This window comes from Maylandia zebra, linkage group LG7, assembly GCF_041146795.1.
Source record: "Maylandia zebra isolate NMK-2024a linkage group LG7, Mzebra_GT3a, whole genome shotgun sequence".
Taxonomy (NCBI): Eukaryota; Metazoa; Chordata; class Actinopteri; order Cichliformes; family Cichlidae; genus Maylandia; species Maylandia zebra.
Window position 1 is genome coordinate 35,778,245 of NC_135173.1, and position 19,977 is coordinate 35,798,221.

Here is a 19,977-nt window from a genome sequence, read left to right on the forward strand (position 1 = left end):
CTGTAATCAGAGTACTTGGGTAATGTGATTACTCTGATTACACAGGTAATCTGATTGCACCACTACTCTCATAACTAGGTACGATGCTTGGAATCAATTATTGTAATCAAATTACTCAGGTAATCAGTGTACCTGGGTAAAACTGTAATAGAGTAAAGTACTTAGGTAATAAGATTACTAGATAATCTGAGTACTTGGGTAATCAGAGTAATACAGTAATCAGAGTACTCATATAATCAGATTACCTATGTAATCAAGTACCTATGTAATGAGAGTAGTGGTGCAATCATATTACTTGTGTAATCATAGCAGGAAAAATAAAAACAAGACTAAAAATAATACACACAGTTACAGATCCGAGTGAATGACTTTATTTTCTCTGGAAATACTTCACATATATCAGACATTTTAGGATGATTCATACAGATATACGGTTAGTAGAGATAACTGACTTTATTTAACACTGATCCTACACACCCAGAAGTCACAATGAAAAATCTGCATTTACACTCTCAGCGTTCGGCTCCATATCAGCCCCTGATAAGCTCAGACAGGTATATATGATACTGTATCAGTGGATACATGTGCAGTTTTGCCATTTGAGTTGCTATCATGAAACTGACCATAAACATTAGAAAAAGGCCCAAAACGGATCACAATTTGTGGATTTTATTCATTTTTCCCCCTTAAAGGGATTTTTAGCGAGCATGCCCTGTCAGTTGGTCCACCTCTGTTCTGGTCCAGATCATCTCTCTTCACTCCTTCAGCCAGGTGAGCAGCTGAGGTGTGTAGTAGGTGATGATGATGTCAGCGCCTACATCAAAGAGCAAGGAGAAGCTATTAATATTAGCCAAATCCAGAGCAGAACTAACACTTAATTAAAGCTACATAGAAACTGGATGTAATTTTTCCCCTCACTTGGGCCCAGACCAGAAGACCAGATTGTTACTGACCCACAAGAAAGCAGATTTAATTACTGCTAGCCTAATCTATGAGAATAGTACATTATTAGATGTATATTTTCTAATATAAAAATATATATTAATTCAATTCAATTTTATTTATATAGCGCCAGATCACAACAGTCGCCTCAAGGCGCTTTATATTGGTAACTGGGGATTCGACCACACTGCATCAGACCCTGCAGCTCCTCCTGCGGGTGGTGGGCTAACCTCACACTTTCAGGCTGAGCACAGCCATGCCCAAGCTACAACGTGGAGTGTCTTCAAGCATCCACCCCGGGTTGGGTGGAAGAGATAGAGGTAGTGGCTGGGAATCTATTCTTAGAGTGCCGTACCAATGAAAGGACCCAAATAAGCAGCAGGTAATGGATGAAGAAAAGTAAATAAAGCTTTAAAATACATGTAGCAGTGTAACTTCTGTGCCTCCCTTTAGACTCACCCCTGCATGCTGCAGGTACTGCTGCTAGAGAGACAGGATGGGTGCTGTCAGTCTTTACCAGTTTACAAGAAATTCAAAGACTGCGTCAAGCTAAATGTGTTATCTGTATTCTGCTGTTACTTTAGCTTCCTCTTAATTTAGCTGACTGCTGTGGACTCATCCTGGTCCCTTTCACCACAGACTGCATCAACGTGAAAAGTAAGCAGCTAGCTAAATGAAAGAAAAATGATTCAGAGCAGCTTGTGATCATATTTTACAAGATGGTGAATATTAAACGTTCCTGTACAGAGATCACCTGCTTCTTATTTTTGCTCTGGGGTAAAAACCAGCCGTCATTTAAGGGTATTCACAAATTTAATAACTCTAAAAGTAAAAAGTATTGGCAGTGGCCTATTAGTAGATACTCCTATGGCATCAATCTGAAAGTCTTATGTCACACACTACACAAACTTTGGTGTTCACATTGCTCAAAACCCCATATACCTTTTACAGTTGAGGGGTAAAAAGTAAAGAGACCAAAAGTTATCAAAAGATAGTTAAACTATCGTTAAATCCCTTGAAATAAAGCTGAAAGTCTGTACTTCAGGCACATCTGGATGGGCTGATTTAAAATACACTGTGGTGGAGTACAAAGGAAAAAATAAACAGGTAAACTAGTGTCACTGCCAAAACACTTACTAGCCTAACTGTATCTACTGTTGTCTGAAAAAATAAAACATAAACAGAGGTTAAAAATAGCACCTGTAACATCAGACTGGGGCTTTAAAAGCGCAGTGTTCTGCACATTAAGAGGTTTTCTTTGAGGTAATTAAACACTGTCAGAGGGTCTCACCTGCCCTGCGGAACGCTGTCATGGCCTCCATCACAGCCGCTTTCAAGTCAAACGCTCCAGCCTGCGCGCCATGCCATATCATAGCAAACTCCCCAGACACATTGTACACTGCCAAGGGGTGAGTGGGGAACTGAGGCGAGGAAACCAAAGAACATTTAATATTTTAAAATGTTGCTAATTAACTGAAGGAATTTTAAGTATGCTTTATTTGAATTCTCCCACCCTCACTGGACTGGTACATGAAATATAGCTGCTCACCTTGTCTTTGACTTCCCTCATGATGTCCAGATATGGCAGACCCGGCTTCACCATCAGCATGTCCGCACCTTCTCTCACATCTCGCTCCTGCAGCACAGACCAACAGCTCAGGATACCCAACAAGTGTTTGAGTGTAAAAACTTTTTTGCCAAACAGATGTGTTCACAAATCATTTACCACAGCTCTGATGGCGAGCCCTCGCGCGCCAGGAGGCAGCTGATAGCAGCGTCTGTCCCCGAATGCAGGCTTCGACTGTGCAGCATCCCTGTATATGAACACAGCAAGGGGTGGGGTTAGGCCTCTTCTCAGTTCAAAGTGCCCCTTGACTGATCTGTTAACAATGCAGTTTGAAGTTCACTTACCTGAAGGGACCATAATAGCAAGAAGCAAACTTTGCACTGTAGCTCAGCACTGAAACCTGAAAACAAAGAAGAAAAAACAAAAAAAATTCAAGAAGATTTTATTTTATTACAGTTTTTGTCAAGAACCTTTTTTCCCACCTGATGACATAAAAAACTGTTGCATGGGGACAAAAACTGATGAAGAGTATTGACAATTTCGTAGATGAATAACAACAGGATGAAAACGGTCTGGAGAGACGAGAGCCAATCACAACTAATTAAGATGTGTAGGAAGGCGGGACGAGTTTGGAAGTGATCCAATCAGAAGTAATCTCATTGTGCAGAAAGGTCAGACGCGCACAATGTGATCAGCTCCTGACAAACAGGGTGGGAGTTCCCATGCTCCCCGTTCCTCATGGAAACATGACAAAATGTCAATGCTTGGGAGGAAGAGAAGAGTAGAAGTATGGACACATTTTGATTTGGTGTCAAGGAAAATAAGACTCTTGGTAAACCATGTGGCACAACTCTCTCTGGTAAACAAACGTTAACATTAGTCAAAGGAGCTTTCAAAGAAAAGCGTCTGGACTTCTTTAAGTTGCTTGAAGACGTTTCACCTCTCATCAGAGAAGCTTCTTCAGTTCTAAGGTCAAATGGCGGAGAGTCCCAGAGTTCCTTCTTTTCTTGTATTGTGAGGTTGGACGGAGGGAGAGGCCTCTACATTGGAGAGACCAAACAGCCACTTCAGAAGCGCATGGCACAACACAGAAGAGCCACCTCCACAGGACAAGACTCAGCAGTCCATCTGCATCTTAAGGATAAAGGACACTCTTTCGAAGATGCCAATGTTCACATTTTGGACAGAGAGGACAGATGGTTTGAAAGAGGAATGAAAGAAGCCATCTATGTCCACTGTGAGCGACCATCTTTGGTCGCTCACAGTGGGGTTTACGACACAAACTCTCTGCCATCTATAATCCAGTTTTGAGATCCCTCCCCAGACGCCTTAACGCTCACTCACACCCTGGGCCATCTGACCTCAGGAAATCGCATGATAAGGTGGGGCCAGGTTTCACAATGAACTCACCCGAAACCTTGGCTGATTGGGACCCACACCCAGTTTCACACCTTGGCTCATGTGATTAGAGGACCATCAGGGGGTCCTTCTGTCCCTCTTTGGGGGGGATACTCCCACTGGGATTAAATCTGGGACTCCCCACCATTTGACCTTAGAACTGAAGAAGCTTCTCTGATGAGAGGTGAAACGTCTTCAAGCAACTTAAAGAAGTCCAGACGCTTTCTTTGCAAGCTCCTTTGACTACGATGACCTGGATGACTGAGAACCTTCACAGACTAACTTTAACATTCAATTCTTGGATGTAGTCTACTATAACTCATATGATATTTAGTCAACTAAAACTAAAAGAATTTAGATGCCTAAATAATGACTAAAAGGCACTGACTAAATCTGAATCACAATTTGCTGCCAAAATGAACACCATATAAAAATAACAATGACATAATCCAATTACCAGTCACTGTCTGTGTATCATGAGTGTAACACCAGCTCCTGCAGCTGATAAGAATGACTAAAAATAACTATTTGTTATGCAGAAGAGCATCTCTGCACAATAGCAGCAGAAGACCATACTGAGGCTACAGTTTGGACGGGTTCATCAAAATTGGACAATAGAAGAAGAATGTTGCCTGGCCTGATGAGTCTTGATTTATTCCTGGAGAATAAATCTGTTCTGAAATTCTCTGGAGGGAACATCATTCTCAGTTTTTAGCATTTTCCACATTCTTTCCCAATAGTAAAAGGTAGGATCGCAGGCGAATGGTTATACTTTGATGAGCCACACTATGAGACTAGGTCGCAGGTTTCTGAGTTGCATCTAAATATTAATAAAAGTTAATACATTTACCTTATTTCCCAAACCATTGGAAATCAGTGCTTGTTTTATGGCTCTAACTCTTCCATCCATCATATCAGAGGGAGCGATGATGTGACAACCTGCAGAGCAACATACAACGCGATGATTAGTGCACCAAATGTAGTCTAGTGTAGTGTGGCTTTAACTTTGCCTTACATTAATAAAATTTTAAAAAAAAAAAAAAAAAAAGGGGAAAGGAGAGGATGAGGAGGCTTCCTCCAGTTTGTCACACTAATAAAACAAGCACAATCATGAAAAAACAAAGTAAAGAATTACCAGCACGAGCGTACGCCAGCGCTACTTCAGCCAAACGCAGACAGCTGGCATCATTGTTCAGTGCGCCATCATCATTCAGGATGCCTGCAAAGAAAAATAACAAATAAATAAATAATATGACAACACAAATATATGAACTTTAGGCTGCTTTACGAGGACAAGCCACTGACCACAGTGTCCGTGTGACGTGTAGGGACACAGACAGACATCACACGCCACCAGCAGCTCCGGGAACAAAGATCGGATTTTCTTGACTGCCAGTACCGCCGGTGTATCGTCGGTGTCGGCGCCTGAACCCCTCTCATCCTGAAGGAGGAAGCATGAGAGATCAGCGAGTCCAAGTGTGAGGGAACTGAGTCGTGTCAGTACAAATCTTCGGGCAGTAACAACCAGCTATAGCAAGATGTCAGGCTTTCCAGAAAGCTTCTGGCTTCAGGAATTTGCTCCCATTCAGGCACAAAATATCAGCGAAGTGAATCCAGTCTAATCATTTCCAACAGAAACTTTTCACTGATGAACTTTTAACAAATGACTTAAAAAGTCTACCTGGAGGTTTTTAGATCTTCATACCTTTGCTATTTTAGCCGGGACACCAAAAATCAGCACACACTTCAAGCCATTATCCACAAGTGGACGCAACATTCCCTCCAGCTTGTTCACTCCATATCTGCAGGTACAAATATAATGACAATCCATCAAGCGGTGCAGCTCCGTAGTTTAGCAAAGTCATATTAAAACATTTTTTGACAGATTGCTGAGCGCTGTGTACCACATAAAATCGGTTCGCAGTCAGTAAGCACAACCAGAATTCATACATAAGGGTATGGGCTCAAAATGTGGTCATAAATATTTTGTATGTGTAAAAAAGATTTGTGTGTGCGTAAAAAAGATTTGCGTGCGCGTAAAAGAGATTTGTGTGTGCGTAAAAAAAGATTTGTGTGTGTGTAAAAAAGATTTGTGTGTGTGTAAAAAAAAACCCTGCAAGTTACAAGTACGGATTTTGACCCTATTTTTCTTCCTTTCATCTGATTGGTCAATGTCATGTCAATCACAAATGTAACAATCCAATCAGAGAACAGATGGGTTTGGCTGTCGAGGGGCGCTTTTTTGAACTGCAGGTCCTTGAAGGGTGATACAGTTTGAAGCTGGAGGATCGCTATATAAATATCCGATAGCAGCTAGGTCCCCTAACTTTCAGTAGCTGTTGAAAGGAAAAAGTTGTGGTATATCAGTGGTTAGAAATACCATTATTACTTTAGGATTAGTTTAACACAAAGTCAGGGCTGACCCAGGACCATTGCTGTGAGTCACAGTGCGCAGCATAAAAGTCCTTTCACATCGGATGCAGGATGTGCTGCTAATGCTAATTGCTAACTAAAAGCAAAGGATCCAGAATTTGTTGCTGGCTGCTGGGCTCTGTGGGTTTTTGCAGCAGCTCTACCTGTACTAGATGCACCTGCTCCTTGTCTTTTCTATCTCTGACTTTATGTCCTCTACAAGAGTTTGGTTTTTTTTGCTGGTTCTTCAAATGTTCAATAAAAACATGTATGCTAATTCATAACAAAGAAAGCTTTGTAATGAAGACTGTCATTTCCAAAACACTGCCCCCCCTGCGGTCCGCAGCGCTGTTGAAAAGGCTGTGGAAGTCCCTGTATTAAACACGTAGTCCTGTGACACAAAAATCACCAAACTCGGACGACCACAGACTGTTTTCCTTCGTGGTGATGAAGGAAAACGCTGGGTTGGCATGTAAAAGGGCATTTATTCCCTTCAAAGACCTGCAGTTCAAAAAAAGCGCCCCTCGACAGCCAAACCCATCTGTTCTCTGATTGGATTGTTACATTTGTGATTGACATGACATTGACCAATCAGATGAAAGGAAGAAAAATAGGGTCAAAATCCGTACTTGTAACTTGCAGGGGTTTTTTTCTAAGTCCACACACAAATCTTTTTTACACACACAAATCTTTTTTTACGCACACACAAATCTTTTTTTACACACACACAAATCTTTTTTTACACATACAAATCTTTTTTTACACATACAAATCTTTTTTTACACACACACAAATCTTTTTTTACACACACACAAATCTTTTTTACGCACACAAATTCTTTTTACACATACAAAATATTTATGACCACATTTTGAGCCCATAATAAGGCGCACTGTCGAGTTTTGAGAAAATGAAAGGATTTTAGGCCGTGCAGCCCCTCCGGGCTGCATGTCGTTAGCGCGGTTAGCTCGCTAACACGTTGACGCCGTCCAGCCCCACGCACGGGGCTATCCGCGGTAACTCGCTAACGGAGATTTTCCGCTTTCATCTTGTCATTGCCTGCAGGTGAAGCTATGGGGGAGGGGGAGTTGTGTTCAGTGAAGGAGAGTCGAGGCCGAGTAACGTTGCGTAGAGACAAAAGTGGATGAAAGAGAGGCAAACCTGCGGCTCCACACAACGTAACATAGACTATATCGATATAAACAATATTGTCACATCTTATATCTCGTATGAAAATATATCGATATTTAAAAAAAAAAAAAACTCGATGTATCGCCCAGCCCTATCACAGGGTACAGGAATGTTTTCATGTGATTCATCAGTGTGACTTGAATTGGTTCTTAGTTTCATGCACAAAAGGAATTGTATATTTGGTTCAACTGAAGCCTTCAGTGAGTTTTTAGGACAGCCCGGTAATGAATTACGATAGTCCAGACTAGAAGTAATAAACGTGTGAACTCATTTCTGAGACAGGAGGTTTCTAATTTTAGAGATATTGCACAAATGCAAGAAAGCAGTCCTACAGAGATGCTTAATACGCACACTGAAGGAAATATTGTGGTCAAAAATGACTCCAAGACTACACAGTGTTACTCGAGGCCAAGGTCACGCCATCTGACATATCTGGTTTGACATGATGTTTCTGAATTTTTTTTTTTTTAAGGGCCCAATACAAAAACCTCAGTTTTATCTGAATTTAGAAACAGGAAATTAGAGATCATCCAAGACTTTATGTCATCAACACGCCATTTCTGCAGTTTAAGTAATTGGTGTTTGTGATCTGGTCTGTCATTTGGATTTCATGGAACCCAAATGACACACCAATTACACACTAGAAACCAGAATGAATTTCATTACATTCTGTATATGTGCAAACATTAATATTTACATGGTAAACAGATATTTTAATAAATTTTCCATTTCTATGTCTTGTTACCAAGACGCTCCAAAAAATGTAAGTAGAGGTTTTCATTTTGGGAGGTACAGGTCTAACGATTCTCGTCTTATCTCGGTCCAGGTCCAGTGTTTGGCCCTGGCTCCGCCCTTCCTGACTATTTTTATCTGGAGACTACACCCTCAGTGGTTTCACAACTGCAGGGTGACACCATACCCCATGTGATTTTTGTTAAAATGAACACTTCTATAATGTAATTATTCTTTTTTCAATAGGTTTTTAAGCTGTTCTGAAAGTGGGTGCTGCAGCTGTGAAGACTTGATGCTATTGATGGCTGTGGACCTTACCTGGCTTGTCCCGGCAGGCTGCCGATGGGCTCTACTGCATCTGCACCATCTCTGCAGCAAAGAAGGCCACATAACAAGAGTGAGAAGATTTAAATGTACTGACCTAAACTTCTTCTGGTCAACCCCAAGTCATTTTAAGACTTACGTAACAAAGATTGGGTAGATAAGATTGTCAGGTCTTAAATCGGCAATGCAGGTCTGCCAGTATCTTAGGGTTGGGTGGAAGTAGCCACTGTGGAGGATTGATTCTGCAGGCGTCTGCATCTTTACACGGAAACAGGGAAACCATCAATGACAAAGATCCAAAATATTCCCTCTCTGTCACACATTTGCCCATCAGCTCGGTGACCGTTAACACTGATCAAGCATGCATGGAGTTGCTTCTTCAAACAGCAGCTCGGCTCAATCCAACTGCAGAGTCAACAACCCACAGCTGCCTCCGAAATGTTATCTTAATAGACTGAACCAGCTTTTCACCACAAGATCTTAGGGTTATGTTACGGTCTTGTAACTGCCATGCAGACTTGGCCTGACAGGACTACCTACAAGAAATGAGCCAATAATCCCTTTTTCATTACTCTTAATCGTTTTATTACATTTATTGTTATATATTCAAAAAAAATACATGTGTTCCTTTTGAATGTTTAATTCTTCTTAGTATATTTCTAACTTAACCTGAATTATAAGACCCCTCCTAAGCAGTAGGTCTGTAAATGGGGTCTAAAATGAAAAATTTGATTTTCCAAAATTATCGTCTTATAATAAGAGTACTATGAAGAAACTCCAGAATTTTGTTTCTTCAGATCATCTACTGATAAATTGTACCACAAAATATAAAATTATCATGTTTGCTCAATCAAAAATGTAAGTACAGGTTTTAATTTTGGGAGGTACAGGTCTTTTTGAAAGAAAGAAAGAAAGAGAAAGAAAGAAAGAAAGAAAGCTGATATTGATATATGAAGCTAAAATTTCACAGCAAGTATTATTTATGTGCAAACTTTGGACCACAAAATTTTAGGAAAATCTAGGATGTAAAAATGTAATGATTTCAGAAAGAATAACTCCACAGTAGGAAGCGCATAGTGGCATCTTAACACAGTTACTAAATATTTTCTAACCTTGTTTATGATCAAAGTGAGAACCGCAAAGGCCAAAAAACACTTTAAATGAGACGTCATTCTTCTCTGAACTTTAATTCAAGCTTTTCATTGAGCAGGTACTCTTCTTCACGTTTAGTTAGAAAATATAGTTTTTACTGACTGGGGAACTACAGAAATCATCGCTAACCGCAGCTAATGTCATAAATATATTATAGTTGTTTTAAAAGACATGAAAAAAGAGCAGACGTTAAAATACACCAATAAACTCACCTCTCAAGACAACAGCTTCTCACTTCTCCGTACTGAAGTCGACTGACATTGTGTCCTTCTTCGGTGGTGTCGATTTTAGTTTTATGCTATCGCCACCTATCGACTGCAGTTCTGCTTGTAATAAGGTTGTCTAATATAATTATACTTTTAATTTTTTAGAAAAAAAATAATACAAATAATTGCTATTCATGTATCTGTAACAGTTTGATATATCTTTGGGCATTTTTCAACAATATATAAATAAACGCAAAAAAACCCAAAACAAATTATCCTTTAAGGGCCACCGTATCAGCCTGTGGGGTGGGGGTAGTGTTCTCGCGATATCTCTCAGCAGCAAGAAAATAGCAGAAGGTACAATGCTAACAGCTTGTTAGCCTCGGTGATTTCTAAAATTTCAGACATCTAGTGTGATGAAGAAGAAGACTCGCATTTGTTTCTAAGGTAAATAAAAGTGTTATACTGAAACACGTCTTGTGTATGTAAACAAGCGCACTGTTAGTAATTAGAAGCTCAGTATAATTTCTAGCTAACTGGCTATTAGCTTAAATTGAAGCTATCTTCGTGATTGCCGCTGGATTCTCTGTATTAAACACTATTTTTTGCAGTTACTCTCGCGTCAGACGTGTTTACCTCACTCAGAGCGGTAGGGCTGAGATTAATAAGAATAGTTATGGAGCTGTCAAGGTCTGGAAATCAGGAGGGAGTGGACGTCAGTGACGTTTAATCAAAAGCCTTGTATCTACAAAATATGGGTGTTTTTGGGGGCCCTGAGCATTCAAAAAAGACTACGAGTAAACAATAAAGTGTAATAAAAATCATGTACACTTTTAAAAAATATATTTAAAACACATTGTAAAATCAATAAATGACAATAAAACAATGCATACACAAATAATAGTTTAAAAAGAAAATCATATGTTATTAACGCTACTATTGCTGAATAATCATAATTACACATTTTTAAAAATATGAGTGTGTGTGTGCGTGGAGGATAAATAAGTAAAAGTTCCAAAATAATACAAATCTGCTTGTTCAACTGTGCTGGGTGATCCTGTTATCAGTTTTGATGAGTGAAGCACAGTATGTTTTGAAATACACAAAAGGGTTTATTTCTGATAAATTCATTCAGGGATATATTGCAATGAAGCTACATGGAAATACAAAGCATGTATACAGAGAGAGAAGTATTTTGGAAGAGTCAGTATTTGGTGTGACCACCTTTATTCTTCAACACACTCTGAACTCTCTTAAGCATGTTTCTTTAAGTGCAACTACAGTACTGTGCAAAAATCTCGAGCTACCCCTCATTTCTTTACATTTTAAAATGCACCAGTTAATTGAAAAATGTGCAAACACAAATGGAAATACGGTGTGTATATTAGGCAGCAAGTAATGTATGCATCAAATGAAGGGCCAAATGTGTCAGGCCTTTGGTTAAAAATTTCCTCTTAAGGGAATTACTTACAGATACTGTTTATCTGCTGTAGATCGCTTTTTAGGCCTACGACGGCTTCACTTATCCAGATTTCTTTCAATTTTTTTTTTTTTATTATTAAAAGGACACACTGCACAGGAAGCCAAGATTTGCCAGGTTTTTGGATAATTTGGGAATCAACTTGTGGGTCCCAAAATACAATTTTGAACTTGTCAAATTTTGTGTTGTTGTCGGGTCTTGTTTTGTTTTTGTTTGTTTTTTTGAAAGATGAAAGTTAAAATTCTTATTTTAACTTATGTGTAGGCTCACCGGTTCATCCTTAGTTAGGATTAGGTGAGGTTAGGTCAGTGTATGAGTGGCTTATCATTAAAACAAAAAGCATTCCTCTGAAAATGACCAGGTACAAGATTTGAAAATGGAAAAAGCAACCAATATCCAAATGAAAACTTTGAAAGACCTGGAGTGGTGTTGCTCTTGACCACTAGAAGAAAATGACATCCTTAAAACAAAATATAAAGGATTGAGGGGTGGCTCTAGACTTTTGCACAGTACTATATGTCTGTAACAAATTAAAAACTGTGCCAACACTGTGGCTAAGAGTTGAAATTGTGTAGTTTAGTCTGTAAAATGTAAACAAATGTTTAAAAATAAGGTGGTAAACTAATTTAATGACAAAGCTATGATCATCATTAGCTTTTTCACTTTTATTGTCGTTCCCAGGGTGGATCTGAAGATGTAGCCTACAGTGTGCCACCTCTCCACCACCTAACCACTCCTGCCCTGGGATAATCAGCCCTCTGCCACCCTCACCCTGGAGTACTTTGACCTGCATCCAGGGCTGCCCTGTGTGTGACTTGGCCATCCACAGTCACTCCGTCCCCAACGTCCTTCGCCATGCTGTTCTCTCTTAGAGAGCTGGTCCAGTGGCTGGGCTTCGCGACCTTTGAACTCTTCCTCCACCTGCTGGCTCTGATGGTCTTCAGCATGTTGGTCGCCCTGCAAGTCGATGAGTTCACCGGGCTAAGCTGGTGGCTGGTGTTCGTCCCACTGTTTGCTGCAGACGGCCTCAGCACATACTTCACTGCCATCGTGTCCATCCGGCTTTACCAGGATAACGAGAAGCGCCTGGCGGTGCTGCGGCTCCTCTGGGTCCTAACGGTGCTCAGCCTGAAGCTGGTGTGTGAAGTTCTGCTGTGCCAGAAGCTGGCCCAGCAGGAGCAAGCCAAAGACCTGTGGTTCGGCCTCATCGTCTCGCCGCTTTTCATCCTCCTGCAGCTGCTCATGATACGAGCATGCCGTGTCAACTGAGGAGGAGCTGAAGTGTTTCATCTAACTGACAACATAGAAGCAGAAAGCAGCTTTGGGTACATCCACACTAATAGGTTTGCATTTTAAAAGGTTCTCACTACTCCAGCATTTAAAGACCCCTAAACTATGCGAGACTGCCCTCGTATATTTTATCCCTTCCTGCGTACAAAACATTAAATACAACTAACATGTGTTGAATAGCCTATTAAAATAGATACATTATAATGAGACAAAAAAAGAAGAAATCCACAAGACCAGCACAGTTAATAAAAAAGTGAAATAAAATCTAAAAGCCCAGCGAATAACATCGAATACAATTAGCATAGAAATGAGAGGGGAATGAAATCCAGAAAATAAATACGGAGTACACGGGATAAAGACTTCAGGATGATATTGTTGGGGCAAAGTCCTCTGCTGCCTGTATGTCAAGATTTTGTGTTGTAGTCTGGACGGGCAGAAACCGAAACTTCTGAAAGTGCTGATGCAGACGCTAACATTTCTCATAGGGCCACAAAAAGGAAGTGAGAACACTGTAGCTCGACTTGGAAACCATTTATGATTGCATTCTTTATGTTTGTGAAAAGTATGACTTAATTTTTAGCCGTTGCTAAGGCTTCCTCATATGTTTCACTTTATCACAAATCCCACAAGTTACTTTCAACATCAGTTCTACCCACAGGAAAAAAACATATAAAAGATGAATGTAGCTTCTGGGTCTTAAAAAAACAAAAAAAGTGAAGCTAGTGCTAAAGTGCCTTAAATCTGCCACCAGGGGGCAATTCCTTTTGGTTTCAAAATGACTTCTAATTATATAAAAGCCTGTGGGAACACATCACTTGACTCCCTTGCCCTGTGACGCATGCATTTATTTGTTAAATTGGTAGTTACAGGTCTTAATAAATAAAACATAAAGGTAATTTTCTAATCTTTGGTCATTATTGGGTCAGAAATGTGTTAACCAGTGAGCTTGTGGCATTCCTGTTTCTCAGTCAGATCCAAACTTCTTAAAACGCAAGTATTGTGACAGACCTCAAAGCATAATAACAGAACTTCACTAACCAACAGGTGAAGTCACAGTGGCTACATCTATCTTTTATAGACAGTTTATGCTTCCACTTTGTTGTGAGTCCAAGTAAACAAGCCTGTCTTTGCGCTCTGTCACTGCTGTTCTTCCCCCATAGTCTTTTGCATAAGATTTGTTTCATCTTTTCACTGGCTCAAGCACACACATTAGTTCTTAGTCTTCACCATTAAGAAAAATCCCTATTTCCATTAAAAATAAATACTAATAATAATAATAAAAATCGTATCATCTCATTAATCTCCCGTTGTTGTCCAGACTGCACAAGTGAAACATGTTGGTTTGGACATGGACATTTTCTGGTTTAAAATACAAACATGTTAGTGTGGGTGTAGCCTTCATCTGCCATTAGAGATTTTAAAGCATAACCATTTTTCATTTTTATTTTTGTTTTCTTTGGTTCATTGGCACCTTCCCCCCCCCCCCCCCAAAAAAAAAAAAAAAGAACGTTTCACATTTCAGGAAACACGCAGTTAATTTCTAATTGCTTTAACATGCATAATAAGGTTTTGTGATACATTTGAAAGAGCTTGTATTTGGACCATAGTGGCACATCTGCACTGATCAGTCAGTGGTAGAAAATTTACTCCAGAGGTATCGCTCTAATGCACTGTGCACTCAATGTTAAAGCAGCAAAGCCCCAGGTAACCTTTTTGAGCAACTTTCATGACGTTGCTGCAGCTTTATTGATTGCTGTTTCCCTACTTGGACTGAGAAACTGCTTGCCAGCAAAAATGTGTTTAGGATTTTAATCTGACTATGTCGTGTGTGTTCATCAAACTCCATCACAGAGAAGTGGTTTGGACTTGGTAAAAAGCTGGATGTGAAAACTGTCGGGACTCAGAGGGGATTGTTTTACACATCATCCCTAAAAAAACAAACAAACTGCTGTTTACTTTGACAACATGTAATGTGTTTAGTCTATTTTGAGTCCTTTGCTGTCTGTGTAGTGCATCTATTTAAGGCCTCACTTTAGGGTAAATCCTGATGTGAAATTCTGTGTATATGTTGATTTTTTTTTTCTTTTTAAAAAAAATAAATTAAAATGTTATTTATGTTCATTTTTTTCTGTGCCACCTTTTTATTGTCATCTGTATATACATGTAAATAAAATAACATTTAATGGTTGTCCATTAAATGTTTTGAGTCTGTTCTCTCTGTCCACAATGGGGCGCTAGTTCGTGGGGTAAAAGACTAAACATTTATGTCACCGCATAATTAAGTCAAATGCAGCCATTTTTTTCTGCATATAGAAATCAAACAAGTATGACTTTTGTTTTTTCTTAAGCAGTTTTAATAATTGGGACTTCATCTACCTAACCATGGCACTGTTAACACTGACCTACATCGTAGGATATGTTTGTACATCATCCATTTTCTTCTCATTCAGGGCCTCAGGGTGCCTATCCCAGCTATGACAGGGTACAGGGTCACTAATCAAGCTAATTCTCCATCAGATGCTTTTGGACTTAGAGCACAGAAAACCTGCTCAAGCACAGGGAGAACCCAGCCTGGAACCCATCCTTAAAGCAAACATCACATCTTTAGTGCTCTGTAGTGTAATGTGTATTCTAATGTTTAAAATTATTTCTATTAGATTTGATGATAACAATATGGGAAGCTTCTCTACAGGTGAACAAAAGCATAATATCCGGCTGCATACCAGTTCGGTGTGGTGTTCCTGATTAAAGCTGGAACTGTTTCCAGAATGGTCTCTGCAAATTATAGAAAATCTCTTTCTGAAGCTGATCTGCAGAACAATGTGGAAAAATTCCTGGTTTGCAGATTTTCCAAGTTTAAAATGTATATACATTTAAAAATAATTAAAGGAACGTATTTATGGCTGCATACGCTTGATATACTTTACATTTTAAAATAAAGATAAATAAAATACCAAATATTATGAAGGTTTTATGTCCTTCTTTTGTTTAGTTTTTTCTCTGCATCTTTCGGTCCTGCTTCAAAGGGGAAATAAGGCACACTCTTCGCCCTCTTCAGCCCTGCTCTTCTTAATTATTGCCCCGCGATGAATGTTTTATGAGCTACAGTAATCTCTTGTAGTACCCAAGAATAGCCCTCTTAGTGCTGATTCATGTGCAGCAGACTCTTTCCCAGCTCATCTGATCGCTGCACGCGGATTATCGACAGGTGGTATCACCGGCAAATGCTGAATGAACCGAGGTTAAGTGTATTTAACACTCCGACATCGCAACCAAAACCATTTAGAATAACCTGATTCCTATCCAGTGAGACTGGGGATAAAAACTGTGGAAAAACCACAAAAAGAATTATTTTGAACACTACTGGGACATAATAGGTGGTAAAGTTTAAGAAATGTTCCCCATTTAGTAAATACAACAAAGGTAAATTAGGGTTTTAATTCAATTTTAACAACAATAATAATGTGTAGTGGTTATAATTCTACTGTGTTATGTAAACGACATTTTTGTTGTGATTAACTACAAATTAAACAGCGTTTTTGTAATTAAACAGCAACAAAATTTATATTTAATCACATATTGTAAAAATATCTTGAACTTGAACGCAGCACTTTTGATTGGCAGGCCTAATTTGCTCCGTCAACAATAGAAACGGGAGGGAGGGGGCGTGCCCAGAGCACACAGATACCAATCACAGACGCTCGGGCTGCCGCTGAGGGGGCGGAGCCGCGTTCAGGGTCCTTTGGGGAGAAAGGGAGCCAGACAGTGTGACAGCAGAGGGAGAGGAGAGAGAGAAGAAAAAAGGGATGTGTGTGAGTGTGCGGTGATCGGTGCTGCAGGTACAGTCACAGCCGGAGATACAGCTTCAAGAGCCGCACCGGACCGCGGCAAGACCGCCTCGGAGCCTGCCTGCCTCTCTCTCTCCTCCTCATTTCTTCCAGTAACAACCCTCCGCGATGTCTGGCGGAGGAGAGGTTCGCGTCCTCCGCCAAGAGGGCGGCCAAGAGAGCCCGAGGATGCCGGCCTGGAAGCGAGAAATCCTGGAGAGGAGGAAGGCGAAAGGCGGCGGCGGGGCTGGGGGAACCGGTGCTCCGGAGGCTAGCCCCGGGGGAGCGGGCCCGCAGCGGGTAAACGGCGAACTAACGGGGAATGTGAACGGAGGAGGTGGTGGCGCGACCGGGCGGAACTACACCATCACCCCGGCCACCCAGCACTTCTCCCACAACAAAGAGCCACAAGCGACGGCCGCGGCGACACCGAGGGAGGAGGGCAGACACGAGAGTCTGGTGCTGCAGGAGAGCCTGGGGCCGCTGGAGGAGAACCCGTTCATCAAGCTGGAGAAGGAGCGGAGGAGGCGGCAGGAGCAAGAAAACGCCACCCGCCCGGTCCAGCACATCCTGGAGCTGTACGGCAGTGTCCCCGGCATACGGACTATCCGAGCGGAGAACATCATCATCATCGAGTCGGACCCGGATTACTTTGCGGAAGGTGGAGGCGTGAAAAGCGAGTGCCAATGGCAGCAGAACGGTGTGAGTAGTTACAGCTCTCTAAACGACCTTCTGGACCGCAGAGGGAGTGCTGTTACCGAGATAAGAGCCAAGGAAGTCGTCATTTATGACACCACGTTAAGCAAGAGCGAGGAGAACCTGAGCACCCTGGGCCGTCCTGATCAGGAGGTCCCCTATAATACAGGTGACGGTCAAGGTAGGGTCAGCCGGATCCTCCAGAAGTTTGACAGCAACTATGGGAAGCTGCAGAAGAAGTCCCACAGCACAGAGAACCTCCTGGACCTGGATTGTAGTGCCAGCAGTAGGCCAAGACTCTGGCCCAAGACGCAGCCAGATCTGGTGCCAAAGCCCAGGCCGGGTCCACGGGTCAGCAGCCTGGGCAGTAGCCAGCCATCTTCGCCTGTCTTCCAGGGTCCCTGGTCTTCCAAACCAAAGCCACAGCCTGCCGTCTCTGGGCCGGGCAGCCCCCAGCGTTCACAGCCCGTGTCTTCCTTCCGTCAGCGCTTTGAGGAGAGTGGAGTCCACCACAGCGCAGCCGTCACCCCCAGAGACGAGCCGGACAGGGGGACAAACAAGCCCACCAGGGAGAGAGACTGGGAGGCCGCTGAGGTGCCCCCCAAACCTAAGGTGCCATGCTCTCCGGAGACCCGCCGTGCCCGTGCCGAGGCCCCTTTGAGCCCTGTCTCATCCAAGGTGACCTGCTCCTCACACGAGTTTGAAATCCGTCCCGCTCCAAAGCCAGACCTCGCCCAGATTCCTGATGGCGACACCCAAGCACGGGCCCTCGCAAACCTTCGCCTCCAGTCCCGAAACTCCTTCACAGTGATCCCCAAGCGCCATTTGGCTGCCTCATCTTCAACAAGCAGCCCCATGGTGACACCTGGCCCCATCAAGTCCTCCCCCTCACACAGAGCAGCAGAGGTGTCCAAACCTGGAGTGCCAACCTCCCCCACCCTGTTAAAGAGGAAAGAGGAGGAGGAGAAGGAGGTGGAGAGGCCATCCAAACCTGAACCATCTCCTCTCACTGTTGCCACAAGTCCTGCTCCTTCTCTCTCTGAACCTTTATCTCCATCCCCTGCTCCCACTTCTCCGCCTGTCCTCTCTTCACCCCCCTCTTCTCCAGCTATCCCATCTTCACCTCCCTTCTCTCCCACCCAGTCAGTCTCTTCTCCAGTGCAACCTCCAGTGGATCAGCTGCCAGTAACAAACATTGACGACATCGAGGTGGAGCCCCCACCCCAGCGTGTCCCTGTTCCGAGCCCCTTGGTGCAGAGGAAAAAGGGGAACACATTCACTGTGGTGCCTAAACGTCGGGTGGAGTCTGACGCCCAGCTGAGCCCACCTGAGCCCCAGCAGGAAGCCCCGAGTGAAGCCCCTCCGGGGTCAACCCCTCCCCAGGCCCCCTACGCCCAGCTGGGTTCCCTGTTGAAGAAGCGCTACCCTGCTGTGGAGGAGATTGAAGTCATCGGCGGGTACCTCTCCCTTGCGAAGTCCTGCCTCTCCAAGACTGGCTCCACGGGCAAAAAGGTGAGATGAAACAATATATTTAATTATTTTTGTGGCTTGTTAAATGTGAATATTTGGTGATTTATAGCACTTTAACACTACACGATGCATTACAACAGGCCTGGGTACATGCATGCAAAAAGCAAGCAAATATGGGCTATTTATGAGCACATGGCCTTACACATGAATGCTTTACTTCATTACAATGATGCCGTGCTTGACACTGTGCAAACAACTGAGACAGTAACCTCTCTGCGAGACCATCAAATCATGGCCTCTGTTGCTGACACATGCAAGACAGATGTTTAATCAGCTGCAACCTGCCAAAAGTGTATATGAGCATACAGTTAAGTGCACAAATATTTGCATGGTGTAATTATGCAGCATTGTGGTGGATTTTTGGTTTATTTTGCTTTTTCAGCCTGTATCACTTGCATCCACATCTCTGTGGACCTCACATTTAGAGGTCCAGTGAACAGCTACTGAATACAAGTTCAGCACATCTCCAGATCTTTTATGTGCATAATTTTCTATTGAATTTAAGAGGGAGCAGGCCTCATCTGGCCATTAAGGTGTCTGTCCAAATTAAGTGGGGGACTGTGCAAAAAATGGCTGTAATTCCCAAATGGTTAATGCAATGCATTTGTGCTAAACTCCTCGAATCAAAACTGAAAGTGTGCATTTGCTTTTTAAGTGTACTGTGATGTTGTACAGAGGGAATACTGTCTGTATGAGCGGGGTATCTTCTTTTGGAATAACATTGCAGACTTGCAGTCAGTAGCCTCGAGATTCATTAACACAATGCTGGTTTTTATCTATGTTTTGGGTGTTATTTAGTTTTCCTTCTAGGACGTCGGGTTGTATTTTGCCTGTGTGTGCTTGTTTGCTGAAAATCTCTGGGGTTTGAACTCTTCATAGATCAATCAAACACACAAAGTACTAATATTATTGTTACCTTGCAATCTCATGCCTTGCAGCCTTCCCAGGAGACTTGCGCAAGTTTCATGTGATCTAAATTTAGCAGCTGAGCGTCACAAATGCAGGGGCCGCTGTGTGTGGGGTTTATTTTTTCTTCTCTTTTTTTTCTGTGTGCGTTTCTTTTGCATCCTTACCAAACTGTGGTCACCTGAGTTTTATTTTGGAGGATTGTTTTCACCTTATCCTGACCGTTTTTGTCATGTTGGGCTCCTTTAAATGGCCCATCACTTGACCCGCTGCCAGCTTAAGTGGATTAAAAGCGTGTGTTTATGCAGTCACTTGGAACAACAC

General features: G+C 42.1%; 3 protein-coding genes across 3 annotated transcripts in view; 2 read left to right on the forward strand and 1 right to left on the reverse strand.

Annotated features, from left to right (window-relative positions):
- Positions 1 to 355: 355 nt before the first annotated feature.
- On the reverse strand, positions 356 to 10,083 carry alad (aminolevulinate dehydratase). The gene is made up of 12 exons (XM_004538466.5): positions 9,931 to 10,083; positions 8,706 to 8,824; positions 8,561 to 8,611; positions 5,613 to 5,709; positions 5,213 to 5,348; positions 5,043 to 5,126; positions 4,758 to 4,846; positions 2,854 to 2,909; positions 2,669 to 2,756; positions 2,492 to 2,578; positions 2,234 to 2,363; positions 356 to 814 (listed from the first exon to the last, which is right to left on the reverse strand). Exons 2-12 carry the CDS (start codon positions 8,822 to 8,824, stop codon positions 756 to 758), a joined length of 996 nt encoding a protein of 331 aa, XP_004538523.1. The 5' UTR covers positions 9,931 to 10,083; the 3' UTR covers positions 356 to 755.
- A 130-nt stretch (positions 10,084 to 10,213) lies between these two features.
- Positions 10,214 to 14,892, forward strand: tmem203 (transmembrane protein 203). Its single transcript, XM_004538465.3, has 2 exons — positions 10,214 to 10,371; positions 12,086 to 14,892. The coding sequence occupies exon 2, from the start codon at positions 12,260 to 12,262 to the stop codon at positions 12,671 to 12,673; it is 414 nt and encodes a 137-aa protein (XP_004538522.1). The 5' UTR covers positions 10,214 to 10,371; positions 12,086 to 12,259; the 3' UTR covers positions 12,674 to 14,892.
- A 1,561-nt stretch (positions 14,893 to 16,453) lies between these two features.
- The window catches only part of tprn (taperin), a 33,168-nt gene continuing 29,644 nt past the window's right edge, over positions 16,454 to 19,977 (forward strand). The window contains exon 1 of the mRNA XM_004538464.3: positions 16,454 to 18,729. Coding sequence (XP_004538521.1) covers positions 16,651 to 18,729 — 2,079 coding nt within the window. The 5' untranslated portion in view covers positions 16,454 to 16,650. The remainder of the gene's footprint in view (positions 18,730 to 19,977) is intronic.

Coding starts and splice junctions, on each gene's coding strand:
- tmem203 (XM_004538465.3), top strand. CDS start 12,260: ATGCTGTTCTCTCTTAGAGAGCTGGTCCAGTGGCTGGGCTTCGCGACC.
- alad (XM_004538466.5), bottom strand. CDS start 8,824: ATGCAGACGCCTGCAGAATCAATCCTCCACAGTGGCTACTTCCACCCA. Junction 2,910..4,757: donor CCAATGGTTTGGGAAATAAG/GTAAATGTATTA, acceptor CTTTGTTTTCAG/GTTTCAGTGCTGAGCTACAG. Junction 2,757..2,853: donor TGCTATTATGGTCCCTTCAG/GTAAGTGAACTT, acceptor GTTCATATACAG/GGATGCTGCACAGTCGAAGC.